Raw genomic sequence first — 13,394 nt, 5'->3', positions numbered from 1 at the left:
GGCGGAATCCGACTAATTTTGTTTGACCGGGTTTACGGATTAAAGTCGAAAGTCTCCTAAGGTCACAACAGCTCCGCGCTGCCAATTGCGCTACGACTTGTTGGTATACTATTTTTTTAAAGTTATGAAAATGACTAAAATTTAACCAAACTTCATAATTTTTTTTTGGCCATTTACCGTGTAAATTTCATTTATTTGATCCGAATGAGCTATTGCTTATCTCAAGAATATCTAAATTGCAACTCTAATGTCTTGTAAAAAAATTAGATAGGTATAATTAGGGGTGAGCATTTGGGTTTCGGCTTGGTTTTTTTCCTAAATCGAACCAAAACCGAAAAATCGAATTTAGTTCAAAATCCAAGCCGAACCGAACCGAACCCGAAAAACCAAATAACCGAAACCGAAAAACTGAAAACCGAACTTCAAAAACCAAACTAAACTGAAAAATCGAAATTATATGAAATAACCGAAAAACCGAAATTAATATATATATATATATATATATATATATATATATATATATATATATATATATATATAATATTTTATTTTATATATTTTATATATACAAATATAACATATATATATATATGAAATATAAAATTAATAGAATATATATAATGACATAATTTATAGAATATATATAATGACATAATTTATAGAATATTTTAAAAGAATATATATTATATATAATATAATATATTAAATTAAGATTATATTTCAAAATATAATTAGGTTTTTCATTTTTTTTTCTCCCGAAGCGAACTGAACCGAAAAATCCAAAATTTTGTATTTTTAAAACCAAACCGAATCGAAAAACCAAAAAACTGAATCGAATTTCAAAATTTTAATTTGATTCGATTTGGATATTCGGTTTTTTATTTTTTCACACCCCTAGGTATAATTGTGAAAACCCCAACCTTATTTTAACTTTGATAATTTAAATTTAAATAATTAAAAAATGAAGTGAAAATGTGGAAATTAGTGTTTGTAGAGCGAGAAAAACGGTGGGGGAGAAGGGAGCGGTTCAAGTGCAGCTATATGCGTGATGACCACTGTCATCAATTAACCATATTATTCTTGTTTCTCTCTCTAGATTTTGATTCCGTACATGGTTAGGGTTCGAATTCGTTGATAATCTACTTGTTCCAGATTTGAACAATGGGAAGAAACCGTTTCTGCACTTTCTACGTCTGTATTGAGCATTTCTGGTAATTAGAGATAGAGACAGAAAGCAGAGATAGTTAGAATGAGCGCTTCCAGATTCATCAAGTGTGTGACGGTGGGCGATGGTGCGGTTGGAAAGACATGTCTCTTGATTTCCTATACCAGCAACACCTTCCCCACGGTCTAACATTTTTATTCATTTTTTGTTATATTGAACTAGGATTAGGTTAATTGATTTGAATTTCTGGCTTTATTAGTCACTGAATTATGCACACAGTCAGTTACTGGTCATGTGGGGATTCCAAAAATACCAACATTTTGATGTATCAATTTCAACTTTTTGTTTCATGATTGTGAGAATCATATAATGGAAATTGCCAGGTTTGATAGGTGATTTTTTCTCTAAGAGGAATTTCCTTTTCTTGCTTTTTTAATCATTACTTTCTCTTTTCTTTTCTGATTTATTCCTATCTTATTTCATCTTATTTTTGCCTTGATAGTCCTGAAAGCAGATTGCTCGTGTTGATTTGGATCTGATATGATGCTACACTTAATTCTCTCAAATGTGATCCATTATTCCATCATATATATTTTAACAATTTTTTTTTAATACGCAACAGGATTATGTGCCTACTGTGTTTGATAATTTCAGTGCCAATGTTGTCGTTAATGGAGCCACTGTTAACCTAGGCCTGTGGGATACTGCTGGTAACTAATAGCAATATGCCGAAGAGAATTACTCCTACGCTTGTACGGATAAACTTATTTCTGTTTCTTATTATGGTTCTAACATATGAGCCTGTGGTTATTGTTCTGTGAAACAGGGCAGGAGGACTACAACAGATTACGGCCTTTGAGTTATCGTGGAGCTGATGTTTTCATTCTGGCATTTTCTCTTATCAGCAAGGCAAGCTATGAAAATGTTTCCAAGAAGGTGAGGATTTGATTCACTTTACAGTGTGTTATTTCATCTTTACCTTTTTTCATGCTTTCTACTTTTTTTGGCACCAAATTGTTTGTTAATTGTCCTTTTCTTTTTTTTTTTGGGCTCTGGTGCATTTCTAATTCAGTGGATTCCCGAATTGAAGCATTACGCTCCTGGTGTCCCTATAGTTCTTGTTGGCACAAAACTTGGTGAGATATCAAATTCATAAGTACATGTACCAGTTAGTTTCCTTGTTAAAGATGCTCCTGGTGATATTAGGTTTGTTGATATGGGAAAATTACGATTAAAGCCTGAAAAATATGTTTGTGTCAGCTTCATGTTCTCTGCCACTACCCTAATTCTTCTGTCCCAAACACTTATCTATCACCTGGAATAATATACATGAACCAAGAGTGAGAGACTCTTATGTTTAGTATGTATGACTACGAACATCCATTTTGTAAGCATTATTCTTGTTATGTAGGATAAAAAGTATTTAAGTGAATGTTTGCCCATATTTTAGCTGATGATACTTCTGATAAGCCTAATCCGTTGATAATAATGACTAGGTGACATCAACATCCTTTCTTGCTTCCAGAAGCTGTGATGTGATAGTCTTAAGAGTTCAACTTAGTTTGGTCACCTCCTGGACTTTATTCATTAAAATCGTTGTCTTCTTCAAAAGACTTTCTCCACGTGTTGCAAGTTAAATGTCAAATGTAGACATGATTGGGAGTCAGGGGGTCTTTTGTAACTGTATTAATCTTGCTGACCTTGTTTGTTGCGACAGCGACTGTATGATTCTTGCGCTTATATCTTTTTAATGCATGCATTTTTGGTCAGTATGAGTTCATAGGAAGGAAAATAAAGTTCATAGGAAGAAGTCTTCATGAACAGCTACTTTTGCAGCATTTTGGATTTTAACAACCACTTATTGAAAATTTGTTCATGATTAATCTTGAATTTCAAGGATGGAAAATCAAGATGTGTGTTTACTATGATATAATCTTTTGTATTCCTTTTTTTTGTTTTATAAGTTAAAATTGGCATTAATACATTATATGAAGGATTTATCTCTTGTCTGTTAGTAACTTGTGGTGGTTTCAGATCTTCGGGATGATAAGGAGTTCTTCGAAAATCATCCAGGTTCTGTACCAATCACCAATGTACAGGTGAAAGTCTGTCGCTTTGGTTATATCAGCCTTATATATATATATATATATATATATATATATATATATATATATATATATATATATATTCTAGCATTTGTTGCTGGTTTTTGTGATTGCGAGGCTCTATTCGTGTAGATTTTATTTTTGTTACTCTAAACTTACAGGGAGAGGAGCTGAGGAAATTGATTGCATCTCCGTCTTATGTTGAATGTAGTTCAAAAACACAAGAGGTATGAGTTGCCTAGTTTTTATTAAAACACTTTCACTGAAGACACAAAAGTGAATTTGTTTTGTAATATACCTTTTCAAAACAGAATGTGAAAGCAGTTTTTGATGCTGCGATTAAAGTTGTTCTCCAGCCACCCAAGCAAAAGAAAAAGAAGGGAAAGGCTCAAAAAGCCTGTTCGATATTGTGATCAGCTTAAGGTGAAGATATACGTTCCATGCCATCTACGTCCTTTTCTCTTCCTTTTGCGTAAGAAGTAGGAAATCGCCTTGTATTCGTGTGCCCAAAGTACTACTGATCTATGTGAAAGTGCATGTGGCTTGAATCTGCATAGTGCTTGAATTGCTAGGTCGCACTTTTAGGCCACTTCATTGTGCCCTGCCTGTTTTCCTTCGTTTTTGTTTATGTATCGATCAGACATAAAACTATGATGTTCGCTAGTATGAAGGCTTCTTTAATCCTTTCTTCTACTTAATTTGTCTTCTGTAACTCAAGAAGGGGTTGGCAACACAATTTATTTTCAAGGAAAATAATTCAACTAAAGTAGTGGAGGATTGCGTTATTCGAATAAAAAAACCAATATACTTTAAGTTTGTGACATTTTGTTTTTTAACAATATGAAGAACTTCGTATGGATTGAATTGTTGTCATTAGTATTCGAGTGTCTTTAGAAATGACACGTGTTTTAATGCAAAACTGGTAAAGTAAGAGAGGGATAGAAAGAAAAGTGTGTTAATGGAAAATGGGTACCATCTATGGATGGTGAAACAGGTTACCCGCGGATACCCGTACCCGATTTCAGTCAAATGTGATGTCCCAATACCTGTCCTGCAACATAATAGCCAACCCAAAATAGGTGCTTCTATATGTGATATTGTGAGGTTTCCAAGTTTGAGTATGGTGAGTTTGACCCTTCAATCGAAAGTGCTTCAAACCAAAAGTTGGGTTCATAAAACAACTAAGATTGTTGAAGCTTCGCTTTTCGCATATCTTTTTCAGACTCTCTACTATTATTAATATTTGTTTGTTGTGACAGAAAAAGAAAAACAATACACCATCATGTACAAAAAATATTGAAAATTTTCCTCTTCTAATAATAATAGCCAACAATGTTCCCCAATTTACGTTATTAATTTTGGTAGCTTTAAGTATAATTATTAGTGTGAGTCAGACAACAATATTTTAACATAAAATATTGAAAGATGCGTATATGGCTAATATCAGGTATTATCGGGATTAACAGGTATATCTGTGCCGATATCGGGTATACCCGCTACCCACAAAACTCTAAGACACACTACTCAATCTCGCCCTGTTTCCTATTTTCGTCAGGTAGCGGGTTCTCGATACTCGGGATGGAAATTACCCGTTATTGTTGAACTGCAATAAACAGTGGACGGTTTAAACCCGTGTGGAGCCGATGGAGGGAAGAAGAAGCTCTCTGGTGGCGTCATTGCGGGAATTGCAATTGGATCTGTTCTAGGGCTGCTTCTCTTGCTGTTACTATTATTTATCTTGTGTAGGAAGCGGAGCAGGAAAAGGTCGCGGTCAGTCGACGTGGCGGCATTTAAGAAGCGGGAAAGCGACTCCTCCACCGCCACGTAGAAGCCCCTCACTGCGCCGTGCTCATCGTTGTCGGCACCTATTTGAGAGTGAAGTGGAGTGAATTTGGGGGTGGGAATTTGGGGGTGTGAATTTAGGGTAAGAATGGAGAGTGAATTTGGGTAAATTTGGGAATTTTGTGGGTTAAAATACGAGTAAGCATAACTTTAACACGTCAGTACATATAGCAACCACGTCAGCTGGAAAAACCGGAAAATATGAATAGTTTGTGACTTTTAAGAAAGTTTGGCAAGTCAGCAGCTACGTCATCTTATACACTCAACAGCCACGTCAACTTAAAAAGATACGTCAGCTTGCTTCATGGCCGAAAAACTCGTCATGTGAAAATGGCGACAGAATGTAAATTTCATGACATTATATGCCAATTTTTTAGTTCGTGGGAAAACCCGAAATTTGGCAAAAGTTTTGCCCTTCATTTACGAGTTTGCGTCATAAGTATATCATTTAACCGTTTCTTCTTTATTTCTGCCGTGGCCAACTATTATGGAAACGAAGGGCGCTTTAGATTATCTTGGATGGTGTACTAAAAGTTAAAACGAAGTAAATAATTGGCTCTAATGGTATTTTAAATTAATTTTATTTTTAGTTTTTAAGTAAAATATATTTCATCTGTCCTACTAAAAATGAAACGTTTTCCTTTTTGGATTGTCCATTAAAAATGAAACACTTTCTAAATTGGAAACAACACCATCTCTACTTTTTCATTTGTCTTACTTTATTCTCTCCACATTAACTCGCATAACAACAATACATAAAATCTCGAGCCGAAAAGCAAATGTTTCATTTCCAATGAGACGGATGGATTACTTATTTTTCTATTTAAACTAAAACAAATTAATAATTTTTCAAATTTTATGAGTGGAAAAAAGTAATCCCCCCGTCCATAAATTTTGTCACACTTTGACCGGACACGGGTTTTAAGAAATGCAATAGAAAATGGGTTGAAAAAGTTATTGGAATGTGAGTTCTACTTTTATATATTAGTAGTTTGTTAATAAAATACGAGTGGGAATGCGTTAGTAGAATATGAGGTTCACTACTAAAAATAGTAAAAAGTGAAAAGTGACAAATTTTATGGGACAGACGAAAATGGAAAAATATAACAAACTTTCTGGGACGAAGGGAATAGAAAATATTCTTTTAAATTTAGTATAAATAATTGAAATAAATTAGCATTTAATAATATACTCCCTCCGTCCCGGGCTACTCGCCCCTTTCCTTTTCGGCACGGAGATTAAGGAATGAGTGTATAGGAAAGTCAAAAATGACGGCTGTAGGTGAAATTTTTTACTAAAAATGGAAAGAGTGCAAGTAACTTGGGACGCCCAAAAAGGAAATAAGTGCGAATAGTGCGGGACGGAGGGAGTAATATTTACGCAAATAATTTGAATTCAGTATAAATATTTGGAGATGTTCTTGTCTTTTACTTGCCCAACCTGTCATTCCAATTCAAAGTTTCGAACCCAACCAACTATAAAGGATCTGTTCAAATTTCAATTCTCACTATTGCTAATATTGAGATGCCATATTTGTCTTATATCTCGATCTTTCTCATAAAAACTTTACAATTTAAGCATAGTGAAAGTTATTATATATAAATACAAATTTATGTAAAAAGATTTAAGGGTTTACATAGATGTCGTGAAAATTTGACACTATAAGATTATTCAAAGTCACAACTTTATTTGTCACGACCGCACTTTCTAAGGATAGAAGACCCGGTTGATCGCGACTAAGGGAGGATGAAAGAAGCTGGAAAGAAGGGGAAAACTGTGGCACAACTGAGACTTGAACCGAAATAACTCAAATAATATATATCAGAGTGCACGATACAAAGAGCGCAAACTCGACCTTTACATTGCAGCGGAAGAGTCAAGAGCAGATAACGTCGTGTATGGAGACACGTCGCATCCGAGTACTATTCTATCGAAGGATCTTCATCGTCTATGCTCAACACCGCCCGCCGTCATCACTGTTCAACCTGCACATTTTTAAAACATATGCAGGGCTGAGTACTTAGTGTACTCAGTGGACACGTGCCGAAATATATTTTCATAAAAACTGGTTATATCAAGCCACTCTTTGAATGAACTCGGGGTTTTAGGAAAGGTCCGAGAACACTAAAACATTTTCCTTTTTCCTTTTTAAAAAGCGATCTGTCAATCTATTTTCCTAGAACATATGTCGTATATGACTAACTCCTGGGGAACAGAAGCCCACTAACCTCCTAGTGAACAGAATTCACGAAACTCCTGGTGAACCGGAATGTATGGGCTTATCCCACTTACAAACCCGAATTCACTAACTCCTGGTGAAATGGAATGTATGGGCTCATCCCACTTACAAACCCGAATTCACTAACTCCTGGTGAAACGGAATGCATGGGTTCATCCCACTTACAAACCCGAATTACTTCACATTAAATAGCAAGCTCGCACTTAACATCACATCTTAAATAGAAGCACGCAAAAAAAACACTTCTCATAAAACTGTACTTTTAACAGAAAGCCCACATAAAAACACTTTAGTTCGAAAGTCTACAATCATATATCACAATAGAAAGCCCGTAAAATACTGTTCAAATTTCAATTCTCACAATAGAAAACGGTTCACTATGCGTGTGCGTAAATGAGTTGATAATGGAAAGCAATTTGGTGGAAAAATTGTAATTTTTGGTGGTGACTTTAGAAATATTTTGTCGTTTGTTCCTAAAGGTCGTAACTCTTCTTATATTTGGAGATATTGCAAAGTTCTGAAGTTAACAAAAAACATGAGACTTGTTAGAGTTCAATCTGGTGATGAAGCTTCAAAATTGAATGATTTTTCGTCTTGGGTTTCATCTATTGGTGATGGTATGTGTTCTTGATGGTCCAACGATGGTGAACTGAATATTCATCTTCCTTCTGATATTATTTTGCCTAATGTTGGTGATCCTCTTAAAACCATTATTTCAGCCATTTTATCCGTCTTATCCGAATCATGAATAGTTGACTAAATTGAAACATAGAGCCGGGAGACGAGACCGGCGGAGCGGCGTTTTCGCCGGGGTGCAGCGAGAGAAAATAAGGGAGGCACTACTTCTTTTCGATTAGGGATTTGAGAATAAAAGGGGGAGAGGAGATAGGTAGAGAGAGAGAGAGTCGACCGAGATGAATGGGAAGGATGGGTCCATACTTGGGCTCTCATTTAAATTAGTTGGGCCAATCATTTAATAAGGAGTTGGGTCAAGGATTTAATTTAAGTTGGGCCTGAGGAAATTAAAGGAGGAGAAGAGTAGTTGGGCCGAGAATTTCTTATTGGGCTAAAGTCTTGGGTTGCAGAAATAATTGAAGATAGTGTCAGGTTGAACAGTGATGACGGCGGGTCTGGCACTATCTTCAATTATCTGGCAAAAAAATTGTCTTTAATTGTTGTTGGTTTGTATATATATTTTTGCAGAAATCATGCAAGTATACGTGAGTTTATATTGGGGTGGTAGAATATATCAACTTCCTCAAGTGGGTATTTGTTATGATCCTCCTCGTGCGAGAGCTTCCATCGTATTGGATTCATGTGTCTCATTATCTGAATTAGTTGCAATGATATGTGTTAAGATAAGAATAGATTCAAACCAACACTTCATCGAAATATCTTGGAGGCATTGTTTCTTGGGTACCGGTACGAGTTATGTATGTACTGCGGTTGACAGTGATCAAAGTGTGTTTTATATGTTCAATGCGGCTCTAAATTCTACTCGGCATATTGAATTATTTGTTGAGTATTCGTATGTTGGAAATGCCTTCATCCCACCAATTGTTGATCATGGTGTTGGATCATCTACGAGGTTTGAACCTTTGAGCATGGATTGCGGTATGAATGAGCAAACAGATGTTGCAGATGCTGCTGATGTTGGATTGAATACTCAAGAGAATGTAGAAGAGCATGATGATGTTCATGTTGTACGAAGAGACCTTGATGATCCAGAATTGTCGTCATCCTCGTCTGATGAGATTTTAAGTGATGATTCTGGTGCTGAATCTAGTGATGAGGAGGTAGTGTATAAACCCGTCGTGCAAGGTGAACAACCACTTCCAGAATACGTTCACACCGGGTTGAAATATTTTCGCAGACTGCCTAGTGGTCCTTCTGAGGTACCTGAAGTTGGTAATGAACGCAGTACCATGTACTGGGATGAAGAACACCCATATCGGATTAATGCGGGAACAAAATTTGATAGCAAGCTGCATGTGAAGACTGCTATTACTATGTGGAGTCTGAGGCAACACCGGCAATTTAGGGTGGTTGAGAGCAAAGTAAGAAGGTGGCATGCCGTGTGCAAATATCCAGCAGGGAGGACAGAAGATGGGACAGCTATTATCAGCGAGACCGACGCTGAAAAAGCGAATGAATGTCGGTGGAAAGTTTCTGTTACACACATGGCCCATGATGATATGTGGGAGATTAGGAAGTGGTGTGGACGACATAGTTGTGAAGGCCATCGTAATGATAGAGGACATGCTAACTTTTCATCACCAATGATTGCTTTGTGTATTCGACATACCAATATCAATAAGAAACAATCTATATCACATGAAAGCATATAGTTTAATATAACAAACTTACAAATAGTCGCATCGAAGCAGCCGACTCATTCATCCCAGCAGTGGCCCGTGCCCCAGGCCGAGTCATGTACGTCACGGTAATTCTGTTATACCACGCCATATAACTCGGGCTCATGGGAATATCCAAAGACATTGGTGCGGCGTATTCGGCAGCTTGGAACCTTTCGTACCTCATGTCCCACTCCCCAATGTAGAACTGATGCGTGTTTGCCCAGTTGTTGCCCTTCTTACCACGCCGATCATTTTTGCCTAAATGATCGGCGTTCCTTAGCATCCTGTCTACATTCTGCGGTATATCCTGATACCGATTGAACTGTCGTCGCACTCGTCCAGGCTCATGGGCCTCGACATAGGCCCAACATACCAAGTAGGTCTCGCACAGAGAGCATCCAGTCACATCATTGCAGTAGTCAGGCAGTATGCAATGTGCGTATGGCGTCCAGATAAACTACAAAACAGCAATGCAAATGCCACTGAATAATTCCGTAATAAGTTCTTAAATGAAGTCTAAACCGAAATAATACTCACCTGGCCAGTTCTAATCAGAGATATTTGGTCACGATAATGCTCAACCGAGTGTCTAGGAGCATTTCCTATCTGCGTTGTTCCTTTCCACCTGTACATATATTTGATGTAAGCAAATAATCCAATATAAATTAATAAATAAATATTTAGATATATACCTGGCGCCACATGGTGTATATGGCTCGTGCACAACTGGTCCAATGAACGCAGGCCTCAATGTGGGCATTCTTTCCCACGCCCATAGCTGCAGAAGCATCATAGGCCCGCCCAACTCTTTTCTCTTATCCATGGAAGCCTCGCACAGATAATGATAAAGGTAGGCCAATGCCGCACTTCCCCAACTAATATTCTTCACCTCTTCTGGATCCCCAAGCCCATTCAACCACATAAATGGCACCTTACACCCCGTGGTGTCCGGTAGAATGAGACCTCCTAATAAAATTAGGGCATGGATACGTGCCCTTTGAATGTATACGTACATAGGTAGGTCATCACCCAGAGGCATCCTTGTCTGGTTGATCAGTGCGGTCATCAGCAAACCGCCTTGCTTTGTCTCTGTGGAAGTATCTGGTATCCATCCCAACAGATCGCGGCACTTGCTGGTCCAGTCTGGAAAGTTGTCATGATAGTCACGCCCTGTGAAAACGCGACCATCCGCCCTCAAGCCCCAAATGGCTTGCACATCTTCCAAGGTGATCGTCACCTCACCGATCGGTAGATGGAAAGTGTGCGTCTCCGGTCTCCAACGCTCAATCAACGCCGTGATCAGCTCGTTGTCCACCTTCATGGGCTTCCCACAATCGATCACGCCTTTGAAACCAAAGACGTCAAGCCAATATCTAACATTCTCGTGAATTTCAACGTCCCAAGTCTTGCTTTCTGTCCTTCGGACTTTAAATACTTGGGTTGTGCCCTCTTTCATGAGTTTATGTGAAATGTGATGTTTCTGCAAATTTAGCAAGGACGGGTCTTCGGGTCCATATAATAATTGCCCACTAGAACTTGAAGTCTCCATCTAATCTAAGTACATATTCACGAAACAACAATTACAAACTAACATTTACAACACAAATTACATATACATTCAAATTCATCTTCAAAATAACAACACATCATAAACCAAATGATTGATTCACTCCAATTCAACACCATTCATGCTTTATAAGGCCTAATTTACATATAGCTACTAAATTAGAAGGTTAAATTAAAATATGCAATTCAACCTATACTTTATTCTTCAATAACAACCAAAATCACAACACCAAGCATCTCTAATATATGAATAACTATACAATAGAATGAATTTAGCCACTAAAATCCATTACAATTAACTAAACACCAAAAAATCGGACAAAATTGACCAATTTGTTATAAACCCTAATTTACAAAAATTAGGGGAAATCTAAACAAACTATGCAATTTAACAACAAATAAGGAAGGAATGTTGAAGGATTGAATGAAACTTACCGGAAAACGAGAGGAAATCGTCGGATTCGCCAAGAAATCGCCAAGGAATCGCCGGAAGTCGCCTATCAGAATTCTCTCTCGCGTGTATTCTGCCTTCTGCCTCTCGCGGAACTGATTTAATTCGAAATAGAGACGCATGAGCCTCATGCGTCTCTCCCTAAGACGCATGATGCTCATGCGTCGTCTATTATATTTTAAAAAAACAACAGACGCATGAGGGAGATGCGTCTATACCTAAGACGCATGACCCTCATGCGTCGTTAAAAAAAACGAAAAAAAATAGAGACGCATGACCCTCATGCGTCTCTATGAAAGACGCATAATTGTCATGCGTCTCATTAAAAAGAGACGCATGAGGGTCATGCGTCTCTCCCAAATCCGGAACAAAAAAAAACGCTAGAACAAACGAGGAATCTAAGTTCTATTTTAGAACAAAAATAGAAAACCCTGTATTATCGAGTTACCTTGCTTGGTGGCCTTTCTCAGTTATGGGTCGATCTCTTGCCGCCCTCGCTCCTCTTCCCTCCCCTTCGCTGCACTTCTTGCCGCGGTGTCGAGAATGGGAAGGAGGGAGTGGTGAGGGGCTGTTTATATAGCCTCAGTTCTTGGCTGTTTGTGACTGAAATCTGGGGGACAAAATCTCTTATTTTTGGCTTCCAGCTTGCTCCCTTTTGAGCTTTGTGAATTGCTCATCATACTATTCTGGTGTATATTTTGGTATCCTATTCTGGGTTGTTTTTCTCAGCTCCTCTACAAGCTTTGTGATACTGTTACTCTTACTAAATTGATGAATGTTTGGGGCTGCCCTCCTTGGCAGTTTTCTCCCAGCCTTGGTGACGGAAAAAGGGATCTGATTCATGCTCATTTTGAGTATGAACATTGGGTCCATTCTACTATGCTCCTTTGTCCTGACCTCTACTTTGGTGTAAGATGAGAACATGACAAAGTGGCAGTTTCTTGGCTGTACCAATCAGCCTGCTTCCTCTCTATTTCCATTCGAGCTTGCCCCTCCTTTCCCTTTCTTATAAGTCTATTTTCTAACCCCATTTTGTTTGATTTGCAGGCCTAGAGGCTGCCCCTTTTGGAGTTTTGGTGGAGGTGGAAATCGAGAACGATAAAGGAAGAGAATAGAAGGGATTTACTACATCACTCACTTTGTCTCATTGCTAAGTTTAGCAATTGTTTAAGCATTAGGTTGGGAATAGCTCTTGACCAAGTCTTAATTAAGCCTCTAGCTTGATGTTGGCTCCTTCCAAAGCTTAGAGTATGATTAGTTGTTATTTTGTTCTCATTGTGTGGGAATCGAGACATGTACCACTTGTATTTCCATCATTCTTGGAAAAATACTCCTCAAGTATGTTTTTATTTTTCCAACAAATTGTAATTGAAAACTTAAATTTCCTTACACTTTAATTTTCAATCGTCTCTTCATTCAATTTTGTTTTTATACTCCAAAAATACGTGCACGAAAACTCGGGGTGTTACATTATCTTTTATCCATCATTTCTTCCTTTCGTAATTCATCGACCCGCAATACGTTATACTCCTATCAATTAGTTAAGAGAGAACACATCCAACCCTTAATCTCTTAACCATCTCTTCCATTCAATATTCATAAATCTCATTATTTATATTTTTCAATTTAAAATGCAACTAATAAAAATAAACATTTAATGAAAAAAATA

At 37.4% G+C, this 13,394-nt stretch overlaps 2 protein-coding genes across 2 annotated transcripts; one reads left to right on the top strand and one right to left on the bottom strand.

The window, feature by feature from the left end:
• The first annotated feature begins 992 nt into the window (after positions 1–992).
• On the top strand, positions 993–3,963 carry LOC121763094 (rac-like GTP-binding protein RHO1). The gene is made up of 7 exons (XM_042159158.1): positions 993–1,348; positions 1,788–1,875; positions 1,992–2,101; positions 2,238–2,301; positions 3,200–3,264; positions 3,432–3,497; positions 3,582–3,963. The coding sequence occupies exons 1-7, from the start codon at positions 1,250–1,252 to the stop codon at positions 3,681–3,683; spliced, it is 594 nt and encodes a 197-aa protein (XP_042015092.1). The 5' UTR covers positions 993–1,249; the 3' UTR covers positions 3,684–3,963.
• Positions 3,964–9,661: 5,698 nt separating this feature from the next.
• LOC121760627 (serine/threonine-protein phosphatase 7 long form homolog) lies at positions 9,662–11,796 on the bottom strand. The gene is made up of 5 exons (XM_042156267.1): positions 11,710–11,796; positions 10,401–11,262; positions 10,246–10,333; positions 9,719–10,165; positions 9,662–9,676 (listed from the first exon to the last, which is right to left on the bottom strand). Exons 2-5 carry the CDS (start codon positions 11,255–11,257, stop codon positions 9,662–9,664), a joined length of 1,407 nt encoding a protein of 468 aa, XP_042012201.1. The 5' UTR covers positions 11,258–11,262; positions 11,710–11,796.
• Positions 11,797–13,394: the final 1,598 nt, after the last annotated feature.

Source organism: Salvia splendens, chromosome 13 (assembly GCF_004379255.2).
Source record: "Salvia splendens isolate huo1 chromosome 13, SspV2, whole genome shotgun sequence".
Classification (NCBI taxonomy): Eukaryota; Viridiplantae; Streptophyta; class Magnoliopsida; order Lamiales; family Lamiaceae; genus Salvia; species Salvia splendens.
The sequence above is the reverse complement of the archived record's forward strand: the minus strand, read 5'-3'. Positions and strand labels throughout refer to the sequence as shown.

Excerpts from the sequence above, each read along its gene's own strand:
- LOC121760627 (XM_042156267.1), bottom strand. The coding sequence starts at position 11,257 with ATGGAGACTTCAAGTTCTAGTGGGCAATTATTATATGGACCCGAAGAC. Across the intron at positions 10,334-10,400 it reads TATACACCATGTGGCGCCAG|GTGGAAAGGAACAACGCAGA; the intron begins GTATATATCTAA and ends ATATATGTACAG. Across the intron at positions 10,166-10,245 it reads CTCTGATTAGAACTGGCCAG|TTTATCTGGACGCCATACGC; the intron begins GTGAGTATTATT and ends GCTGTTTTGTAG.
- LOC121763094 (XM_042159158.1), top strand. The coding sequence starts at position 1,250 with ATGAGCGCTTCCAGATTCATCAAGTGTGTGACGGTGGGCGATGGTGCG. Across the intron at positions 1,876-1,991 it reads AGGCCTGTGGGATACTGCTG|GGCAGGAGGACTACAACAGA; the intron begins GTAACTAATAGC and ends TCTGTGAAACAG. Across the intron at positions 3,498-3,581 it reads GTAGTTCAAAAACACAAGAG|AATGTGAAAGCAGTTTTTGA; the intron begins GTATGAGTTGCC and ends TTTTCAAAACAG.